This window comes from Lissotriton vulgaris, chromosome 4_1 (assembly GCF_964263255.1).
Source record: "Lissotriton vulgaris chromosome 4_1, aLisVul1.2, whole genome shotgun sequence".
In the NCBI taxonomy this organism is placed as follows: Eukaryota; Metazoa; Chordata; class Amphibia; order Caudata; family Salamandridae; genus Lissotriton; species Lissotriton vulgaris.
Window position 1 is genome coordinate 566,830,119 of NC_141691.1, and position 23,403 is coordinate 566,853,521.

Here is a 23,403-nt window from a genome sequence, read left to right on the forward strand (position 1 = left end):
ATTGTGTTTGGAATGCTCATAAATGCTTGGCTGCTGATTTGGCATTAAGGAGTGTATGAGTTCCACAACCTAAAAGTTGTAGCACCAGGTGACAAGCAGTGTTCCCCCATTTCTGGGTGGGGGTGTGAGTAATGTGAAGAGGTACAAACATTGTGATAGGAACAATGTGTCTCCTGCACCCCCAAGGTGGAGGCCAGGCATCCTTAGCGTTGTGGGTGCCGTTGTGGAGATTAAGCAAGCTATTGCCCAGAGTTGCAGAGTGGGACTCCATGATTGGAATAGGCACCGAGGCGAGAATTATCAGGTCCGTGGAATTTTGAGCCCAAGACCCACCGAGGCGGGGAATTGAACTCTGGTCCCGGGCTAGACCTCTGCATCAGGGTCTGCCGCTCTAACCATTGAGCCACACTTCTCCACATTGAGCCACACTTCTCTTCCACTGGTCTCGACATGCACGGAAGAGTTGGTTCTGAGGATCCAACATGTATATCTGGTGCCCACTTTGAAGTAGGAGAAGGTTCTGGAGGTTTCTACTCCCATAGGTGTTTGGAATGTCATGCCTCCTTGCCCTAACGCCAGATTGTCTGGGGTCACAATAGACATGTGTAAAACCCTTTGTGAGTGTGCTTAGGCAGAGCCTTTGTGATGTGCAAGTGTGGTAGGTGACAGCTCCCACCCTCATCCAGTAAGAGATGGCCAATCCTTCCAAAACCTATGGCACTTTGTCTTACTGTCTGGGAGCAATATACACAGACCGACTGACAGCTACACCTAGTTATATGGTCAAGAATACAGGCAGCCGACACCTACTGGTTGGAACCAAAAAATGCATACTTTCTAAAAGTAGCATTTTTAGAATTGTGAGTTAAAATCCGACTTTCCCTTTAAAGTGGGCTTTAAACTACAACTCTTTAGACACCAACCTTGACATTTCTACCTGCTCCCAGTTGAAAGATATTACTTATTAAATTTTTACTACTAGGACATGTAAAACTTAAAAGTACATGTCCAACTTTTTAAATACATTCAGCCCAGCACTATAGGCTGTTGCGGGTCTACCCTAGGGGTGACCTAGGGGTGACATATATATTAAAAAGGAAGGTTTAAGCCAGGCAAATAGTTTATTTTGCCAGGACGAAATAGCACTTTAAAACTGCTCACACAGAATCACATGGCAGGCCAGAGACATGTTTACAAGCATTGGTAAATGGAATAGATTTCACCTATGTGATTAATAATAGGCTGTTTTTGGTTCTAAGCTGTAGCATGGTGAGCAGTTGATCAACACTGAAAATCTGTTTAAGTGTTATGACTTGTTTATTGAGAAAGGCAATATTTTGTGCTGTTACTGGTGGTGCTATAAACAGGTGTGTACCGGCCCTACATGAGTGGCTTAGATGTAAGGAAAGCGGGAAAACACACAAGCTATAGGTAGCCCATTCACCATGGCCTAGGTCAGAATCGTGTGTATTAAAAAAATTAAGTGACCCCTATTTATAGCCCTTCAGTTGCAGCAAGTGAAATCAATGTCTCAGGGATACAGGTGTCTTCTGAAGACATGAGTTTAAATGAAACTATAATGCATATTTACTGTAAATCTGTCCATATTCGAGCAAATTGGTTATTACCCAAACCACAGAAATTTGAGGATTATAATGCCAAAGGTTTCAATCCCAGGGGGTCTGTCTCTGTCTTTCATCTTTCTTGAGATTCATAAAATATGCCTTGAAATGTGTTTTGAGGAAAGGATGAAGTCTAAAAGGCTGAGGGAGGTGTCTGGTGGTCCATGAATCCTTTACTCAGAAATAACATGAGCATTTTTGTTACTAAGCTAATGGGTGGGCTAGGGTTTTTTATGGTATGTGTCCACTTTGCAGCTCACTCTTGTGGGAGAAGAGGATTTAGATGGAATGCTACCCCTTAACTGTCCAGACTCCAGGGAGGCAGCTCCTGCCAGCTAGGGATGTGCCCAGGATTCTGTGGTGTTTGGCTGAGGACCGAGGGTGAGCATAAGACATGCAATGTGGGCCTTTGACAGTGTTGGTAATCATGTTGTGCTTTTGTTTTCTAGTGGGAGGAGTTTCTCGTATACAGTCTGCTTTACATTATAGGCATTAACTACTTACCATTATGCCCTTTAGCAAGAGAAATGAAAACAATGGTGGGGAACCAGATCTGGAGTTTAAACTACCGTTGCCCTCTTTCATTACAAAGAACCAAAGGCCCCTTGTTCTAACGTAACAGATAAAACCCAAACCAAATGCAATGATTCAAGGTCCAAGTTCAACGGGCAGATATGCATCGCCCTTACCTCCGACAAAAGACTGTTGCAGTGATAAAAGTAGCAAAATAAGCATAGCATCTGCAAATTATACCTACCACAATTGGCATGTCTGCTGCAGGTTTCGCCAAACAAAGGAAAACCTGTTCAATTGTTTCTAGACAGAAGCAGTAGAGACAGTTTGCAATTGAGGTGAGGGAACTACAAATCGCTATTGTTACTTTAAGCTAACAATGTATAATTGCCTTCATTTAAAATGTTGCCCCTGTTTGTTCAGGTGGAATTAAGGTTACACATTATCTTTTAGCAAAGATACCCAACTATTTAGAAGTGTGCAAGGTCATTGTGGAGATTTATAAAAATCCTGTCATTTTAAATACTTCCAATTAACGGTCCTATTTTCTGGGTTGGAAGGGAGATAATTAATTCTTGTATATCCCAATTTATTGTCTTGCCTTGGAAGGTAAAAAAATGTCACAAGAATCCCCAAAGAAAAAAACCCTGAGAAGTTCATCCTTGTCTACTATTATTCATGAGGAGCATGTTGCAATAAATATTCCTGTAAACTGAGCTCACGGATTTGGCAGAAATATCACCTGTGATGACTGTCTCAGGAACAACTCACTTATTGAGTGGACAAAATCAAAAGAAAAACAAGCATTTCCTAAACGGTTTTGAATATGAACTCAAAACCTAACTGGAGCTTGGCAAGCAAGGTAGGTAGCACAATTTTTATATATATATTTTTTAAAGAGTTTTATATAGCGCTGGCTAGATCCGGAGGTATCAGGGCGCTTTACATGAGGTTCCACAAAATTACATCAGCTAAGCAAGAACACCATGCTGTAGTTGAGTACTATTGAGTAACGTGTGACAAATTACCATAGCAAGGAAGAGAACGTCCAGACGAGCTGCATCTAAAAAGATAACTGAGGGTGCAGCAAGGAACACAAAACATTTTGGGGGTATTAAAAAAAAATAAGAGTGGTACTGGTAGCAGCAAATCAACAGTGTTTAAAGGCTGACTAAGGAAGGTGCAAGGACCAGGATTGAAAGAAGACTATACCAAAGTGGGACAGGAAGGTGAATGACAGCTGCAGTACATTCAGCAGGTCCTCACTGATGAGGAGGTACTAGAATCACAAAGATAATACTACCATGAAAAATATCTTGAAACTAAAGGTTTACACAATATCCTTAATATTAAAGTAATGCTTTTTTAGCATTTAAATAAAACCATGTAAACAATTTACATAACCACATTGATCAAACTTGGGGAGACGATGTGGCCTTATGGCTAGCATAGTCAGCCTTGATGCAGGGGAACTGGGTTGGAGTCTCGGCAGGGACGGTAAACATCTTGTGATTCTGGACAAATCACTTAGTCTCCCCGTGCCTGACAAAAAAAGAATGTGTCCCTCTGTAACGCTACTGGTGCTCATGTAAGGTGCTCTGATACCGTCAGGTCAAGTTTGCGCTATATAAAACTTCTGAATTATTTGCATTGACTCAGTGTCGGCACGTTTCTTAAGATCAGCGATGTAACCTGAAAACTTAGCCGGATTCTTTGCAAATATACTTAGAGATAGATGCTGCTATTGAGTGAATGGTCATTCATAAGTCATAGACCCAGGTGGTGTGTCATTTGGTTTTCCTAAGCGAGAGGAGAGTGCTGATTGCTGAAATCAATGGAGAGTAAAGATGCTAGAGATAAACGTCTTGAGAAGCACTGACAGATATAATTAAACCTGGCTTCTCAATTTTATGTTATCTCTTACCTTCTGAAATTTTGTCCCAGTACGGTGAGGTGAATTCATAGTGACCGTACTGGATGATTTGAAATAGTTCCTCTTGATCTCGTTCTTGGCTCCGGAAAGGAGGAAACCCGCAAAGAAGAATGTAGAGAATAACACCAGTAGCCCACATGTCTACCTCCAGTCCATACCCTGTCAAAGAGAAAACAGAAATATTACATATGCTGTGTAGCACTTTAAAAAAAGAATCATTGTACTGAAATTTTTAAAAATTAGGAAAAGAACAGTGTCCACCCAAATAATTTGAGACCAGGTCTAAAAAAGTTTCCTGGGTTGTAGTTAAATCTCTGGCTTACTGACATTAGGTGAGTGTAGACAAATCATTTTGCCTATCATATTCCCTCCGAATTTGGTGCTATGTTGTTACTGCTTGAAGATGGTGTTGATACTATGAAATACTGTTTAAGGAAGAATCCCAGTTCAAGCACTGAACCTAGTTAGCATTTATTGAATACTTCCACAAACTGCTATCGCAGAGTCTCATTTTTTGAGCCATGGATGGACAAGCCTGGGGAGTGGGGTGGAAAGGCGTTAGACTAAGACTAGAACATCAAGTCGGTTTTCGAACCTTGGCTGGATCTAAGAAGTCAACACTAGGAGTAAGTGTAACAATAAGTCTCTTTCTGGTGAGAATCCTATGGATATTAATTGTTTTTTCCTTTGGGAAAATCGTCATTGAAGTGTTTTTTACAATTACTCTTTTCTAAGTGCAACAAATTATTCAGTGATGACGGCCAGGACTTTAATTGTTCTAATCAGGAGAGATGGTGTAATGTGACTGGAAGAAAGAGGAGAGCAAGGGTGGTCAAATGGGTGGGATGATAGGGGTACGGTACATCATACAGAGGATGGAAGAAGACAATGAATAAAGGAGGGTAGGAGATAAGGAGGAAGTAAGGTGGGAGCAAGGAAGAACTGGGCAGACAAAACGTGAAAAAGAGGGAGGGAATCAGTTTCCTTTCTGAAATTTTCATAAATGAGCACTTGCTGCAGTATTAAAAGAGTATTCAGATGCCACATGGAAGCGGCCCTGCATAAACATAAGAGCCATACGCCACAAGTGGAACTTGTGTGCTGTTAATGAACCCCCCCTCCAACCCTTAAGGATTGCCCCTTGGCATTCAGGGCCCACAGAACACTCTCGACACCGTCTTCTGTAACATGGAACCACCAATATATGTGAAATTACCAAGACTTGCGAACCTGACGAGATTCCACCCATGGGATCTCATGGAGATCTCCAAGTTATCGGATGTCTCTGTAAGTGACCATTTCCTCTCATTTGCTTAGCTGGAAAATGTCTATGACCAATATAAAATGCAATGTTATTGTTATTTATACAAATATGTCATGCTCTGGACTTGCACACCCGAACACCAGGCTTTCCCCAAATGCAACCCGTTAGAATCCATAATAACCATCACACAACTGAGTACTAAGGGCAGTTCTACTGTCTATCGAACATTGGTCAATAATATCCCAGACCCCCTCTTACAACTTAGAGATCCAAGATGTCCAAGATGTTGGCCCCTTACTGATTGGGTTGGGGCAATGATAGCTCCCAGAATCCTGAGGAGGTCTATGCTTTTAAGGCTTTTTTAATTTCAACACCTAATTCGGGTGTACTATAGTCTGGGCAGATAAGAATGAATCCAGGAATGGACCCTAATTGCTTATGATGGAAGGTGACCTTTAACACCTTCTACTATATGGTACTGAGTTGTCCGGTAATACAACTATACTGGGCTCATATGTAAAATAAGTTGACCCAAATTGTACAGAGACTTGTTCAACTAGATTCCAAGATGGCCCTCCGAGACTTTATGGATGTGTGTGGAGGTAGTCGAGCGAAGAGATTATTCATAGCAATGGACAATTTGTTGATAGCTAAGCAGGACATTGCCCACTGTTGGTGACTGGACAAGGACCCTCACCGGCGTAGCTAGGGGGGTGCGGTGGGGCGGTCCGCCCCAGGCGGCACTACTTTGCGGGCGGCGGCCGCAGCACTGGCCTGTTGCGGCGGCCTTTATAATTTATTTGAGGACACTACTGTCAGTGAGTCCGAGCGCGTGGCTGCGCAGCAGCGCGTCCCGTGACTTCCTGTTGCCCGATGCGTAAAGAGAGTGCCAGGAGGAAGTTGTTGTGGCAGCAATGAGCGCGCCGCACACGGCGTGCCGGGCAGTCACTCTGTATGCTGTCCGTGTCGGATTCATGACGCTCATTTGTGCCCTAGGCTAAGCAGCGCTGCGCTGTATTACCGGCATTGGAAGGCCTGGCAGCCTCACTCAGCATGGCGCCTGAGAGCTGGCAAAACACTCCCTGCTGCTTCTTCACACCTTGGCCGGGCCGCCACCAAGTAGTGCATTGGTGAATGTAATTATTAATTGTTGAGGCACTCACATGGAGCTTGGGACCGCGGTTGCAGAGGCCGCCCAGGACAGTCAGTGTCTGTCGCTGGACAACAGCAGTCAGCCCTGGATTAACAAGGCAGTCAAGGTTAAGACTCGAAGTAAGAACCAGCAACCCACCCGAGATTTGATTAACACCATGGGCTGCTGCAGCGCTAAAAAATCTTTTAAACTGTTTCACTTACGGTTTTCACTGTATTATATGCGCTCGGAATACGCAACAGTTTACAGTTTTCGTGTTTTGAGAACACTTAATATCTGTGATTTTTGTGGTGCCCATCCTTGCACTTTTATACAGTGCGCGCCTGAACCGAAAAAACACTTAAGGTAGCACCAGTTTTTAGGCCCGGGCAAATGGAGTAACTGAATGTTGTGCAGGTCCAATTACCTCATAGCCAGCCGCGCGCGCCTTGTGCTATGCTAAGGCCTAAAGATGTGGGAAGCATATCAGCTTAAGGTGCTGAGGCCTCATGGACACAGAGTCGAGCCTGAGGAGTGAGGTCGAGACACGGCAGAGGGAGTGTAAGTAAGAGAGGGGCTGCCGATTACATGCCCCACTGCCTTCAATAAACAATTTCCAGTAGCTGCAGTGTTATCAGCAGTTGGAACTCCGCTTTCCAGTCAGGTAAGCGATAAATCTGACTGCTTTAAGACTTGCTATCTCATTCTCGGACTTTGTGAAGTGTTTGGCTGTGTGATGTCGCTAGTAAACAGTGTATTGATTTGTGACTTTTTGTAGCATAATTGACTGGTGACTTTCGGTAAACATTAGCCTAGGAAGAAGTCCTGCCTCGTGATGATTAAAAAACAGCACGTGTTACTTGGTCTGGGTAATCCATAGTCATGCAGTTGATTTTGGGCTTGGCATCATGTCCTCACTTTTCACTACCCCCTCAAGGCCACATTCATTTATTAAGCCTTTTTCCCCCATTTTCGGCCTCTTTCAGTTTCTCTAAGTTTGTTTCTATCTTTCTGCATTGTGTTTGTAATAGTCCGTGCCAATTCACCCATACTTTTAAGCCCCATTAGCGCGTCCCTACCTTTTGGTGTGAGTTCCCTTTACCTTTCCAACCTGTGTCTGAATTAAATTGTAGTGACAGTCTGCCCATGTCTTTATGCCCTCATGACTATTTCTCTACATTCCAGTGTCTGTAAATACGCGCCTGTTACTGTATCTATGTCTCAATCCACGCATTTCCGCCTCTTTGTCGCTCTTTTGGACTGTGCACATTAGCGCTTTCTAACGCTAGGCCTTTCACGGCCTTCAGATGCTCCCATTCAAACTTCATTGATATCCGCCTCACACTGTGCAGTAATGCCTAATAGACATTTCACCCCTTGCAACAGAGGGCAGCAAGGGTTTACTGAGGAGCTAGTATAGTGTCTCATTGCACAAATGGTTGTAATTTGTGATATTTATGTTTCCCTTGTCTTCATTGCTTCATTTTGCTCACGAGAAAGTGTCACTCATACTCCTTCAAATGTCACTCTTAATAACATTGAAATTCTGAAAATGTCACACATGGCAATCTGAGACCTTGGCAGCTATGCACACCGAGGAATCATTTAAAAAAATGTGTTCCTGCGACCGGACCGCTGCTGCTGCTGAACCTGAAATTAATCATGCCCGAGAAAGTTGGAGTTGGTGTGTAACGTGTGAGTCAAACCGTGGGCTTCTTCATGTTTTTTACCAGTGTGTACTTGCAGTCATTGACGGTTTTGGTTTTGAGAAAGACCAATAGGTCTGAAACCCATTTCACGTGAAGTAGTGGGTGTGTCTGCGTTATTCAGGAGAAGGCCTGTCTGGTCTTTGTTGAAAAGGGAGATGTATGTAGTTGAGGTTAGTGTGTGATGTGTGCTGTGTAAAGGATTCAAAAAGTCTCTATAGGAGGCAAGTGAGAGTTGTTTGTATTCTGTGACGAGTAACTCAACTGGTGTACAATGTGCGGCTTAGCAGAATGTGGGCGGTATCAGTGGTGTTTATCCATTCACTAAGGGCAGTCTGTTGCTCAGGAAAGGCTATTTGTTTATTCAAGATTTTTATTGAATTTTTTTTCTAAACAAAATAAGACCAAACAGAGGCAACTTCAAGATGCTGGAGTAACCAGTTGCATGGGAAATAAGTAAGTAAGCAGCATACTTTGCAACCGGTAATGATATACGGGTTCTACAGGAGCATAATATAAGCAAAAGCACGAGTTCAGCCTCATAAGACAATATGGGAAAGAAATTAAAGATAGCAAAATAAGTAAAAGAAGATAGATGGATATGGTGATTCAATCATTATATGTTGTTGGACTTTGATATATGATGGATAGGGGTACTAGGTGATTGTAGGCTGGTTGATGGAATCTAAAGTCCCTAGGTGGACAGGAGTGGGAACTTAGTAAGCAGCCATAAAGGGTGAGATTGCATTGCACTAGTATTTGCGTATTGTTTAGTGGATGTGGGAAAGTGCCTTATTTTAGATCGTTCCTAAATCTTAGGTATTCTAAAAAGTTGTAAATGAATCTAGGAAACATGTCTCATAGTATTAGTTGCTTGGAGTGAGATGGGTGTTCAGTCATTTCCCCTCTTGTGGAAAGGGGAGGTGTCTAGATACTGACCCTAGGTTTTGGGCAGGGACATTCACATCTCATGTAAGCTCAGTAGGTGATTTTGTGGACTATGCCAAGCCCTTCGAAGAAAATCCTCTGAGAAACTGGGGGCCATTGGAGGTGTGACATACAACGTTACTAAGCTCTGTGGCTGTAAGATGTAGAAGAAACCTTACTGCTGCCTTTTGTACATGCTGGGTTTTGCACTGGAGTAACAGAGCAAGGCCTACATACAGTCCACTGGATTCTTCTATTTCTGTCACTATGCTGGATAATATGTGGAGATCTTAATCCTGGAAATGTATGTAAGGTTTATATTCAGTAGGGTCTTGAGGAAGAAAAAGGATGCTTTCCATATTGTTTTGATGTGTTAACATGTGAGATGAATTGCTGGATGGAGATAAGGATGGATGGAGAGAAGAGTGAGTATGAGTGTAGCTAGGTGGGGGCGGTCTGCCCCAGGCGGCACTATTTTGGGGACGGGGGCTGTCTAGACCTGGACCGTGTCATGTATGTGCATGTAACTTGCATGATCAAGGTAACTATTAGCGGCGATACTACGTGTCTCTCGGACCTCTTTCAGGTGCTCGCCATCCTTTTTCCCAAGCACCCTCCAAGGGGGGCGGCACTCTGAAGGATAGCCCCGGACGCCACAAGCTCTAGCTACGCCTCTGAGGACCCTTCTATCAATGAATGGACAGATAGTGTGGGCGACTGTACCAAACCTGAGGAACGTGTATATACATCATATCCCCAGAAATATAAGGTTTTGGATCAGTGTGGGGAGTTTCCACACTGATGGGTCTATAAATCTAACTAACGATTGTTGGATGCTATTGTGTTTTGGAATTGTCCAAAGAATTAATTGCATAGATTCATGCTTTTATTTTGCAGACACTGCTGCATGTTGCTTGGTACTGAAAACTAATAAAAAGAGTAAAAAAAATACCTTATAGAGGTTATCATCAAGGAGATTAAGAGGCATATTTATAAGGGGATAATGCCACCAGAACGTCACTTTTTGTGAGTTTCCGGTAGCGCCATACCCTCCACCATTTACAAAGTGGTGTTAAGACACTTTTGTTGCTTATCGCCACTTTGTAAATATGTTACCCTTTCACGCAAGTGCTTGCGTGAAAGGGGAAGTCAATGGGTGTTCCTGTGAAGGCATTCCGCCCCAACACCCATTGCTTTTTGACGCTGTACCAGATTTACAAGGAGGTGTAAATCTGAAGTAGTGCCAAAAACTAACGCCATGCAATAGCAGGCGTTGGAATGGCACAACGAGGAGAAATACTTTTTTTTCTCCTTGTTTTTGCTATTTCTATGTGTGCTGCATTCTGCAGCACACATGGAAAGAGCAAAATGCCTTTAATTATTGGTTATGTGCAGGAAGGTGAAACTTCCTACATATAAACAATCATTAAATATTGTTGATTTGCTACTTCTATGTGTGCTGCATAATACAGCACACATGGAAGTAACACATCTCCATTATTGGTTGTTTGTGTGCAGAAAGGGAAATCTTCCTGCACATAAACAATAATTCCCTGCAACAAAGGCACCCTTGCACTATGTTGCAAGAGTGCCTGCGTTGGTGCTAGGCAACTAATTTTAGCGCCAGCACTAGCTAACACACAGGGATATGCCGTATTGTTGTAAAGACAGCACATCCATGTGTTTTGGAAATGTCAGAGCGCTGCTTTCTTGTACATATGCCCCTCAGTCTTAAGATTCTGGGCATGTCCCAGAACCTATACTGTCTCATGAAGCCTTGTTATGGGAGTGTTTACCTACGGTTTGGCATGAGGTGGAAAGCTGTATGACACAGGAAAGAGCAGTTGAGGAACCGAGGTAGGTATAAAAGGAAGAAATCTCTCCTACCCCCCCTCCCCCCCCTCACAGCTGGAGACACACATCAACACAGGTGGGTGCAGACTGCACAGAAGAGAATGGGTAGATAAGAGCGGATAGGGTTTTTTTGGCAAAATAAACCAAAAACAGAAGACATGGCTAAAACGCTAGTGGGAGATGTTATGTTGCAAGATGGAGGTTGGACTCCTAGAATTAATACAACTCACCTGTAATTTCCCTCACTTTTGCGGGGCCCTGGTTTTATTTAAATAGTTTAATGAAAGTGCCTATACACGGCCTATGTGCAGGCAGATGCACCTTAATTCTACTGTATCAGTGTAATTTACTGAACAGTCTCATACAGGCACTTGCCTCATTGAAAAACTGGGAACTGGTGTGCGAGGGCGGTATCTGACATGCACTCAAACGGAGCTGGTTCACTCAATAAAGGTGATGGCCAAAGAACAACGAACCAGCAATAGCAGACACCAAACTCAACACTCCTCTCCACCGAACAAGGCGCCGAAAGCATCAGCACACAATGATTGACAAAAAGAGCCAGGATACCACCGAGCTGAGCCAAGGAATTATTCATGACACAGGAGTTCAAACCTATGAATTTGGAAGCACCAACCCAGTGGAGTGTTTTTTTGCAACGATTCATCGTGATAATCATAAATCGATCGCAGGCATCTTGGTAACTGAACAAGATACTGGAACAGTCTTACGTCACCAGCTGTACGATGGTGCAAGATATACAGGTGAAGGTATTTAAAATGAGTATTTATTAATGAAAGCACAATTAACTATTAGAAGAATATGGGCATTTATTCTCAGGTATTTGTCGTCTAAAAAACAGAATGGATAATGTGTCCTTCCCTTCTTCATATATGACATACTGCAGCCCTTTGCCATCGGGCACCAGAGGGTAGAATTTCTCTTTAACTTAAGAGATTAGAGGTGCCGTGGCTTGGAGAGCTGCCAGCCCGAGTAATCCTCCCAATAATTCCATCAGGGTCCGGCATAGGCCACCATCAGGAATCTCTTGTTTGAAAAGGTTTGAGGGCCTGATCGATCCCCTTGTGGCCGAGCTGGTTGAGCCTCCACGCCACCACTGCTAAGAGGGAGAGCAAAGAGGGCCTACAACTCGCGGCAGGCCATCGCCCGGAGGCCTACTCGACTTCCGTTTGCTATGTTCAGGATCTGGCGGAGATCCCACTATCAGCCTACGAAAGCTGCCGTCTCTCAACCCTCCCAAAGCTACCACCTGAGACTCACTGGTGACCGCCTCACCGAGATAGGGGAGACACACTGGGCCTTCGCGCCAGCACCAGAATCCAACGCTTGTAGGACCCAAGCCGCTTGACTTCTTGACATCTGTCAGCTCACCCATCTCCCCTGATAACTTCCCCGAGGCTTGTGTCCTCTCTCGTGGCCCAGAAATATACTGGCAACCCCAAGGTGAGGAGTAACCAGGGAGGAGTGGCATGCCCTGAACCTGCTGCATCCACGGAGCGGAGGAGCACCCCTTCTCGCCTCAGAGACTGGTGAGTATGGGCGCTCTTGGACCTCATGCCTTGGGTCACACACTTGCCTGCATGCAACAACACTGCTTGTGAGAGCTAGAAGGTGACAGCATGTACTTACCTTTACTGGCTCCTTGATGCCCAGAGCTGGGAACTGACCTATGGTGCCTCTGGAGTCCCCCCGCAGACTCTGCCGCCTCACCGTGTGTCTGGAGGCCGCGGGGAGATCCGAGTTTTTCTCGCTGACAAGATTAATGGTCCTAGAAATGCCCCATGCTTGCCAAACAACTTCACTTCAGGGATCTTGACTTTATCCTGCGCACAGTGTGGCAGGCCGGACCGCTGAGATTGAAAACCAGACTGTCATGCTGTTCCTTGACTTCACTCCAGCAGTTGATCGAAGACTGGTGTAAAGCCCTACAAGCAACATCTCTGGGGGATAGCGTTAGCTACTTGGAAGGAGAAAGAGGCCCCCACATTTGCACTTCAGAGGACGATGACTCCATAACAGCAGGACTCCATCAAGACTTTCAGACCCCGCCTTTGATTTCACTGCACAGAGCAGGCAGTATAATATGACTCTATTTATCCTGACCCCGCTCGATAAACTGAAAATTCTGCAGGGCACTCGTGTCCCTGGAATCCTGCTGGGCACCCGTGCCCCTGGACCCCACCATCCACCTACCTCTAGACTGCTTCCCTTTAATAACTATCACTGAGAAACAGGATCCCGCTAATGGGGGACCACTCTCACTCCCTCCACTCCTCTTGCTCCCGGCTTCTCCTGCTACAACTAGTGCTGTGCTGGACCCCATTGCTATTACAATCCACAGCCAGATCACGCTTATTTCGCACCCTACACTCAACTTCGTTCATAAATTGAAGCACTACTCCGTTTGCACATGCTGCTGTTGCAGTCTGCTCTACCTGTTACACTAGTTCACTACTCCCCGTTGCCACAGTTTTTCATTCGGCAAACTGACCTGGGCCACACTCCCTCCAACACTTTGCGCAGAGGGGGCAGCATGCAAGGGATCCCAGGGAGGCTCCTTTTCTCCCACCTAGTGACCCCTGCAGACAGCCTCAACTACCACCTCTAAGTCGCCATCTGACAGGATAAAGCTTAGGCCCCTGAAAGTATGTGGCATGCATACAACAAGGAAGGGTTACTCCATTTATTCCTGCATCAACCACTAAACCGCTCAAATCATATCACTCCAGGAAATCTACATTACCTTCACAGAGTTACTGTGCCTGCAAAAACGCTGGAGGAAACAGTTCGTAGCCACCACATATTCAGCTTATGCCCGAGGGGCTCTGATTTGAATCCGCCCGGGAGTCCCCTTCCAAGTCTTAGATACAGTTGTAGATAGAGAGGTCTGGCAAGCCATAGCAGAGAGCCATCTCAACAGTTCTAAAATTCTCCTAGGCAGCATGTATGCCCCCAATGCACATCAAGAACTCTTTTGATCAACTCTGTCTGGGGTGGTGGCACACAGAACCAGAGTGCCTTGGATCCTAGGAGGAGCTGATAACTGAATCCTTGACCTTCAGTTCAGCCACTCATGGTTCCCCCTTCCTCGATCTCCCCCCTATTCCCAGATGGAGCGCACCAAAAATTGGATTAGCCAATGGTCCCTAGTGGACACATGGAGTTCTCTGGATCCCCACTCTTAACGTTACCCCTTCTTAGTGATGCACAACTTATACATTCAGCTCAACCACTTCCTCATTTATTGTACACTTGGTCAAATATGCTGTTAGACCTGGCACCATTGGCATGGGTCTCCCTTCCATTTTTGCTGTTGCCTCATGTATTTTTGCTAGTATTAGATGCTTTGGGCACTGTGCCACTGCCATTCAGTGCCACAGTGCAAGTGCTCCCTATTGTAAATTGATGTATTAATCAGTGGTTCCATGTTTGGCTATTTGGTTTACTTATCAGACCCTAGTCTAGTGCACTTAGTGTGCCCAGGGCGTGTAAAGCCAAATGTTGCTAGTGGGCCTGCAGCACTGGTTGTGCCACCCACAGAAGCAGCCTTGTAAAATGTGTCTACGGTCTGCCATTGCAGAGCCTGCGTGCAGTCTGGTACTGTCATGCTGACTGGGCAAGTGCACCCACTTGCCAGTCCCTAAACCTTCCCTTTTCTTCATATCAGTCACCCCTACGGTAGGCCCAAGGGCAGGGTGCATTGTAAGTATAAGGTAGGACAAGCCCTGGTGTTTGTGGCATGTCCTAATAGTGAATTATAGCCATTTTCGTTTTTCACTATTGCAAGGCTACCTGTTCTCCACAGGCCAGAATGGGCTGTTAAAGTTATTACATTTTATAATCCTAACTGTCTCAGAGAACATGGTAGAGTTTCGAGTTTAGTATGCCTGAACTCCAAATAATAAAATACATCTTTTAGTAAAGTTTATTTTAATATTCTGTGTTTGCAAATACCACTTTTAGAAAGTAGGTATTTGCTTGTCTAACCATTCAAACCAGCCTCTGCTAGGTTGTGTATTCCTATGTCTGGTTTTGTGAGTGACAGGGCTAGGGAATTTCAGGAGACAGGCTGAGTCACCCAGTGGCGAACAGAGGGATCTGCATCTAGATGGGAGGGAGGAGTTGCACCTGAACCTTGAATAGGGCTGTGCCTGCCTTCCACAATGCTGGCTCCACCCCACTGGGAGCGGCTGATGTCTCTGCCCTGCACACTGAAAGAAGAGAGTCCTGTAAACGCGACTCAACAGGAAGAAGCGTGTCGCCATCGCTGTGCCTGCCGTCGCAACTCTGAAGCAGGGTGTCGCTGCTGGAACTGTTGCACTGCACCACATTGGAGAGAAGTGTGCCGCAACGAAGAGGAAGCGTGTCGCCGTCGCTGCTGCTGCCGTCGCAACTCCGAAGGAGGGTGTCGCCGCTGTAGTTGTCACACTGCACCACTTCAGGAAAAGAATCTCGCAACGAGGTCAGAGCGTGTCTCCGTCGTTGTACCTGCCGTTGCAACTCCGAAGGAGGGTGTCGCTGCTGGAACTGTCGCATTGCACCGCATCGACCAAGAGTACCTCGCATCCCCGAGAAGTGCGCTGCCGTCGAAGCTGCTGCTGTTGCATCTTGGATGTCGCCGCTGTAGTTGTCGCATCAAGCGGAAGCTTCACTCATCGTGGGAGAAGAGAGTTGCCGCTGGAGCTGTTGCCGTCGCATCGTAAGGGTGTTGCCGCTGCAGTCCACGCATCGAACCGAGGACTTCTCGCATCCCCGTGAAGCGTGCCGCATCTGGAAGACCTTCACGTCTTTATTTCTTTGTATCTGAACTTAGCCGCATTTCCCATCACTGCGATATTGCTTGTCGTGGAAGCGCAATGCAACTTAAGGTACATTGACGCAGAGTGTTGCATCTCAGAACTGAACTGAACTAAACTAAGCTTAAATCTACCATCTTAAAGTAATCATAGTGTGTATTTTTGTCGCTTATGGTCTTATGTTTAACTCTATATAAAATCTACTTATTTTTAATATAAAACCTGTGTGGTGTCCATTTGTAGTATTGTCACTGGGTTACTGTATGTGGTCACAACTGCTTAACTTAGAACGCCTCTGTAGTAAAGCCCTTCTGCTCATGCTAAGCTATCAAGGGGGTCAGCAGGGGTTATTTTTGGAGTGTAATCCCCTTATCCTGACTAGGGGAAAGGGTCCCTATTTGTAACAAGTACCAACCTATGCCAAGTAGAGACCCCCAAATCTAACAAATGTTGAAAACTAGGCCGCATAATCTCAGACCACAATGCCCGTATCCTAGAGCTGAGGTTGAATGCCTCTCCGCCCCTAGTCCCTGCCAAATGGCTTCCGCCAGAGATATTAGAGGAGCCTGTTTTCCGGGAATCCCAAAGCCTCCACATCACACAATACTTCACAGAGGAAAGCAGCATATTTAAGATGATCAATAGGGGAGTTTCCTTACAGGAGAACTGGGGAGGTCTGAACAACAGATTGCAATCTGGCAAAAGCTGTAGTCCTCAACACAACAAAACGCCATATGCTAGCCGAGACTAAAACCCCTTGAGCAGCTGCGCTGCCCCAATCTCAGTGCCTATGTGGCCAAACTCATCAAGAAGGGGACAAATCCAGCCACCTCTTTGCATGACTAGCATGCTAAGACACACGCACAGGCCCAATCCTGGAGATCGCCCCTGGAACTACTACACATATATAGCACAAAATCCCTAGCACATTCTTCACTTACTACTCTTCAATCTATGCTGCAACCCCCCCTCACCCACATACACTAGAGGCTGACACATTCCTAGCCCAGCTCCCCCTCCCCCTCCCTCACATACCAACGGTACTCAGTAAGGACGTTCCATTGATTCAACAAGCCCTTCGGACCCTAGCTGGTGCTAAGACTCCAGGACTTGACGATCTACCACTGGAGTACTTCTACGCCTTTATCATACTACTGGCACCCAGGCTGGTTGAAATATACAAAAAAGCGCTCTGGAACAGGCGGCTGCCCCTATCCCTACAGGAGTCTTTCTTAATATCCATACCAAAGCCTTGACAGAGACCCGACCCTCTTGGCATCCCAAAGGTCAATTGCCGTCCTAGGTACCAACTGCAGGATCCTATGAAAGGTCTTACCTGAGAGGAATGTTCTGATGCTGTTGTCTTTAGTACACTCTGATCAAAATGACTTAATCCCAGGACATAGTACGTCTCAGAACTTACAGCGCCTGGACCAGGACCCCATGTGATACCCCCACTATGCTTGTATAACATTGGATTGGGAAAGTCTTTTACACCCCGGACTGAAATGATCTTTTTCAGGTGTTGGCCGCTATGGATATGGGTGAGCACCTCTGCGGCTACGCTAAACTACTCTACTCGGACCCGACCTCCTGAATCCTCTTGGGGAGGCTGATCTCACTGTCGTTCTCCGTGGTGAGAGGCACTACCCCCCCCCCTGCTCTTTGCCTTAGCCATAGAACCTCTTGCCATCAGGCTTCACCATGAGGGAGAAGAAAGTGGGATACCATTAGATGGTGAGACTCACACAGTGTCCCTATAGGCAGAGAACTTATCTCTCTACTCCTGTGACATCCACTTGAACCTCACCCCCATACTCACCACACTACAACATTTTGCACAGGTAGCAGGCCTTTGTGTCAACTGGGCCAAATCATGCATTTTCCCACTGTCTCACAACTTAGCCCTGCACGAAGTGCGATGGTGGGGGGTACCCTGCTGGCCTGGAAGAGCAACACTATCAGATACCTCAGAATATGTCTCTATCACTCTCCAGCCGACCTCTTTGAGGTCAACCTGAGAAGAGCCCTCGCAGCCCTAAAATCACAGATGCAATTTTGCAAAGCTCTACCGCTAGCCATGACAGGGAAAAGAGTCCTCTTGGAGCAGGAGACTTTCAGGAGTGCATATGCAAGGTCCTAGAAGAACCTGAAGGAGTTATTAAGTGTCTGTGATAATATTCTGGATAATGTTGAAGAAAGTTACACTTCAAAAAGGAAGCAATCATCATTTTAAGGTGGATGCAACAAGACACCACTGACTACAAGTGACTAGAAACAGTCTTCTAAGAGCTTGTATGTAGGCAGATGTGCCTAACTCAACAGCATCTGTGTAATTAATTTACCATCATACCAGAACTTGCGCCGCTAAGAATCTCCAGTTGATCTTACAGGCACTCTGTGTTCAATTTGTTTATTATTTCCATGTTATTTTCACTCTGTCCACATTTTTTGCACGTTTCTGTTTATTATGTGATAAATATCCAATTTCCCTTCCTCATTTTGCCAGCAGCGGCACTATATTTTGCTTTGCTGACGTGTTATTACCTTCATGATATTTTAGCTTGTCCTCCTCTCTACATTTTTACTCCTGTTCTTTTTTGTCAATGTAAAGTACTCTGACGCTCCTTTGCTCCTTGTGAGCGCTATTGCGAAGCACAAAAAGAAAACAATTTAAGAAATCCTACCATGGGGCATCTCATTTGCTAGTCATCAACGAGTGGTGGTATGACTTCCAGCACAATCCCACTTATGAGTCCGAGAGGTGGGTGATGGCGGATACCCATCTTTTTTCATACCTACACGCAAGGGCCAGTTGCAATGGCCTCCCCTTGGCAACCAAAGTGTTTTTTAAACAATGGAAATGTTTCTCTAACAAATGGAGTGGTGGGGAAGGTTGAAAGGGTGCACACTGCTCTGGCAGGGCCGGCTGCTGCCCCAGTTTGCCATGTTAGAGGGATTTTGGAATTGGGATCTCCACCCTGGGTGATGTAATGAGGGATCACTGACTAAATATCGAGGGACAAAATATAGACTACCCAAAATATCGACAAGACAAAATATCGACAGACAAAATATCGAATTCCTATCTACAAACAGGAACGTACCAAAATATCGATCCCAAAATATCGTTTATATATATATACTTTGTAAAAATATCGAATTTCTTAAAAATAATGTAAAATTGAAAAAATATAAAAAATAAATCGCTAAAATATACTTAAAAATACTTAAATTACCTTAAAATTATTAAATACCTAATTTAACTTATAAAAAAAAACACTCATATCTGTTAAAACATAAAAATATTAACATAATATTAATAAAAAAATACACAATATGATAACCGTAGGATAGCGTAGGGGTAAAAATTACTATTCCCACTCCAGAGAGTGCAACAGTAAGGAAAGCGTTGGATAGCGTAGGGGTAAAAATTACTATTTCCACTCCAAAGAGTGCAACAGTAGGGAAATCGTTGGATAGCGTAGGGGTAAAAATTACTATTCCCACTCCAGAGAGTGCAACAGTAGGGAAAGTGTTGGATAGCGTAGGGGTAGAAATTACTATTCCCACTCCAGAGAGTGCAACAGTAGGGAAAGCGTTGGATAGCGTAGGGGTAAAAATTACTATTCCCACTCCAGAGAGTGCAACAGTAGGAAAGCGTTGGATAGCATTGGGGTAAAAATTACTATTCCCACTCCAGAGAGTGCAACAGTAGGGAAAGCGTTGGATAGCGTAGGGGTAAAAATGACTATTCCCACTCCAGAGAGTGCAACAGTAGGGAAAGCGTTGGATAGCGTAGGGGTAAAAATTACTATTCCCACTCTAGTGAAAATAAATTAATATAATTCACATAATTATCAATTAATCAATTATTAAAAATTAATTATCAATTAAGAATTAATAAATTTCCAATAAAAAATTCATTAACAATTTATTCTGAATAAATACCAATTAATTAATTAACATATTTAATTAATTATAATTAAATTACTTCCCACCCTACTCCCCTATAAACCCACAACCTGCTACAGAAAATAAATTAATTTAATTCACATTATTATCAACTAATAAAAATTAACTATCAATTAAGAATTAATTAATTACCAATTTAAAATTAATTAACAATTTATTCTAGATAAATAAACATTTAAGTATTTAACATATTTAATTAATTATAATTAAATTACTTCCCACCCTATTCCCCTATAAACTCACAACCCGCTAAAGAATTAAATTACGCAAAAATTAAATAACATAAAATTAATTACTTAAAATAAATTACAAAAATAGATACACTTTTCACACATATACTAACATACAAAACACTTTAAAAAAATTGATATTATTAAAAATTCGATATTTTTAATAAACTATATTATGTACTTCGATATTTTGACTGTCTATATTTTTTAAATCGATATTACATTACTTACCTTCAAAACGATATTTTTGATGTCTATATTCTGTCCATTCAATATTTTGTCCATTCTATATTTTGGAGTCGATATTTAGGTTAGTCTATATTTTGGAATTGATATTTTGACCATTTACCGTAATGAGCGGCATGGTTCTCAAGTCCTTTCAGTCTTTGCAGGACGACTACCAGCTCCATTGTATTCAGTTTTACTGGTACCTTCAGCTCTGCCATGCACTGACCCCCTATATAGTGGCCCTGACAATTTGGGAGACCATAAGAGTGCCAAAATGTATCAGTCACTGATTTCTAATCATCCCTACTCTTTCTCCACTCTCCGGGGGAATGGGAGATGGATTTGGGGGTCTTGAAAAATGAGGACTGGACAGAGGCCCTGGGGGCACCTCGGACAGCAGCCATTGTGGCCGGCCTCAGGTAGATCTAATTTAAATACCTCCACAGGATGTATTTCACACTTCAACATTTATGCCGAATGGGGGTGATAGCCTCCCCGACATGTCTCCCCTGCGATGCGGCTGAGGGAATGTTCTTACATATGGTGTAGGAATGCACAGCAATTCACCGGGTCTGGCAAGGGTTGACGTCTTGTCTGGTTGGTGTTCTATCCTGGTCGACCACATTGGACCCAAAACTCACTCTCATCCACATCACTGACACTCTGGGAGGTAATAGGTCTAAATGTGTTTGTTATTTCTGGATCTGACCCTGGCGAAACAGGACATAGCGAGAGAGTGGGAGGCTGTGACCCCCCATCTTTGGCGGTGCGGAGGAGGGGGTTGGATCGTTGTATGGGCCTGGAGGTGGCGGTGTACAGGGTTGATGGCAGTCCACAGAAGCCCCCCAAGGTTTGGCAGGCATGTGCGGAATACAGAGGAATTGAGTTAGAACCTGTCTGTTCCATGCAACAAATGGTGAATGAAGAAATCTGTATGTTCATGGGATCGGAGGAAGTGAACCTTGCATATTTCTTTGCTTACATTGTCAAGTGATCGTTTGCTGGTACATGGGTGGGAGGGGTGAGGTCAATTTTGCAGGCATATTTTTATGTTTCTGATTGTTTCTCCTTTTCCTTTTTCTTTGTGTGTTTCTAGCAAGTAACTCATTTCAGTACCTCCCGCCCCACACACACACATTTTGTCTGGTATCTGGTGCAACTTTGACTAAGAGTGTACTGTGTTCCTGCAGCCAGGTCCCCAGCACCAGTATTCTTTATCTAAAATGTATGATTGTTCCACAATTGACACCCCTTTGGGGTCCATTGTAAGTCCCTAGTAAGTGGTACCCTAGTACCTAGGGCATTGTAAGGATATGCGGCCACATGCATCATTGTTGCCGTTTGCGATTTCTTAATTACGAAAATTAAGGAATCGCAATTAGGAAATAGCAAAAGGCTATGCATCAAGAAATCGCTATTTTTTTGCGATTTCTAAAAATTCCTTAATTGCGATTCACAATTTGCGAATCGCAATTAAGGAATACCTTCCCATTGATTCCTATGGGCAAAGAGGCCCATAGGAATCAATGAGAAGTCATTCTCAATTTGCAATTAGCAATTTGCGATTCGCAAATTGAGAATGCAATTTCAAGGGTGCGGGGTGGAGGTCCAAAGGACCCCCCCTGCACCCCTGAAATATAACTCTAAGTGCATTTTTCACACACACATGCCCCAAGGGCATGCGTGTGTGTAAAATGAAACTTTCAAAAATGCACTTTTGTCCATTTTTGAAAGTTTTCGCAAATTACCATGAAGGTCAACTTCATGGTAATTTACCTCTCCCTATTTGCGAATTTGCATATTTAAAATGTTCATGCATTGCATTTAAGAAATCTCAAATTGCGATTTCTTAAATGCAATCGCAATTTTAGAAATCACAAACGGACGAAAATTGCGATTCGCACCGTTTGCGAATGCAATTGACAATGATGCATGTGCCCGATGGTAACCAGTTTATAGCAATAGGCTCTCTGTAATATGTGTAGGGAAAGTCAAAGGATGCGTATCACACACGGTGCTCCAGGACAAGGGTTGGTTACCATACAACCCAATTGGGCTCCTCAAAAGAAGAGCACTTTAATCTAAAAAGGAAAGCCCGAGCACTCAAAAAGTAAATTTACGTTAATTTCCAAAACAGGGTAGATAGTAGTAAGTCCACTTTTACTCCATATATGAGTCCCTATGAGGTCCACGCCGACTTCGCATTGAATGGGAGTACTCTCCTTATTTTCGTTGTTTATTCTAGCTTTTACTTCGCTAATACTTTGGGATTTATAACAAACTTTGATTCAGGTTTTACGTTACGTGCGTTTACTGTTTTTTGTCGACACTGCTTAGTGGCTTATGTCTTGTCTAATATTTTAGAATTTCCATGCAGTTAAGCCCTGATTAAGCCATGGTAAATGAAGAAACTTGTGTTGGCCTACCTCCTTGTGATGAATATGTAACACTAGTGATGTTGGAAAGTTTCATGGATTGTATCAGAACCAAACCAGATGTGCAGTGCTGTTGTGTCTGTATACTCATGGACTCATATATGGATTAAAAGTTGATATACTACTATCTACTCTGTTTTGGACATTGACGTAAGTTTACTTTTTGAGTGCTCTGATTTTTCTTTGTACCTAGGGCATTGGACCTAAAGAGGGGTCCCCAAGGGTTCAAGCACGAATTGCGCCATGGGACCCTTCATCAAGCTCATGCAAACTGCCATTTCAGCCTGCGTGTCTTGGTGCACAGAAAACCAAAGAGTCAACATGGCACACATTCTTGTGTGCCATGCCAGCAAAATACTGCATGTGGTTTAGGTGAGTCCCTCCTAGGGCAGGCCTTACAGCCCGAAGGCAGGGTGCACTATACCCATGTGTGGGTATATCTGCTTGTTGGAATGCGTCCCTGTGGTATCGAAGATCTCCCTCAGATATCACAAGTGCTCTGGGAAGCAATAACGAGTACATGGGCTGAACACTCATGATTATGAGTTTCCTAGCTACATATTGGCTTTATTGTACCCCAAGGTGTTTGAGCCGGTTGATATTGAGGCGCACTTGCTGTATGACCAGGGGGGACAAATGTAGACAGGCGAAAGCTTACATCCACGCTGTCCAGGGTTATATATGCCACGCTTCTTATTTATATCTTTATTTAAGATCTACAACTTTTCTTGTGGTCCAAATCCGCAGTGAGTCTGAAGACACCTGGT

The 23,403-nt window shown here is 44.0% G+C and overlaps 1 protein-coding gene across 1 annotated transcript in view; it reads right to left on the reverse strand.

Annotated features, from left to right (window-relative positions):
- Positions 1-23,403, reverse strand: part of DCLK3 (doublecortin like kinase 3) — a 184,904-nt gene that overhangs the window by 13,174 nt on the left and 148,327 nt on the right. The window contains exon 3 of the mRNA XM_086964754.1: positions 4,060-4,227. Within this exon, the coding sequence (XP_086820880.1) occupies positions 4,060-4,227 (168 nt within the window). The remainder of the gene's footprint in view (positions 1-4,059; positions 4,228-23,403) is intronic.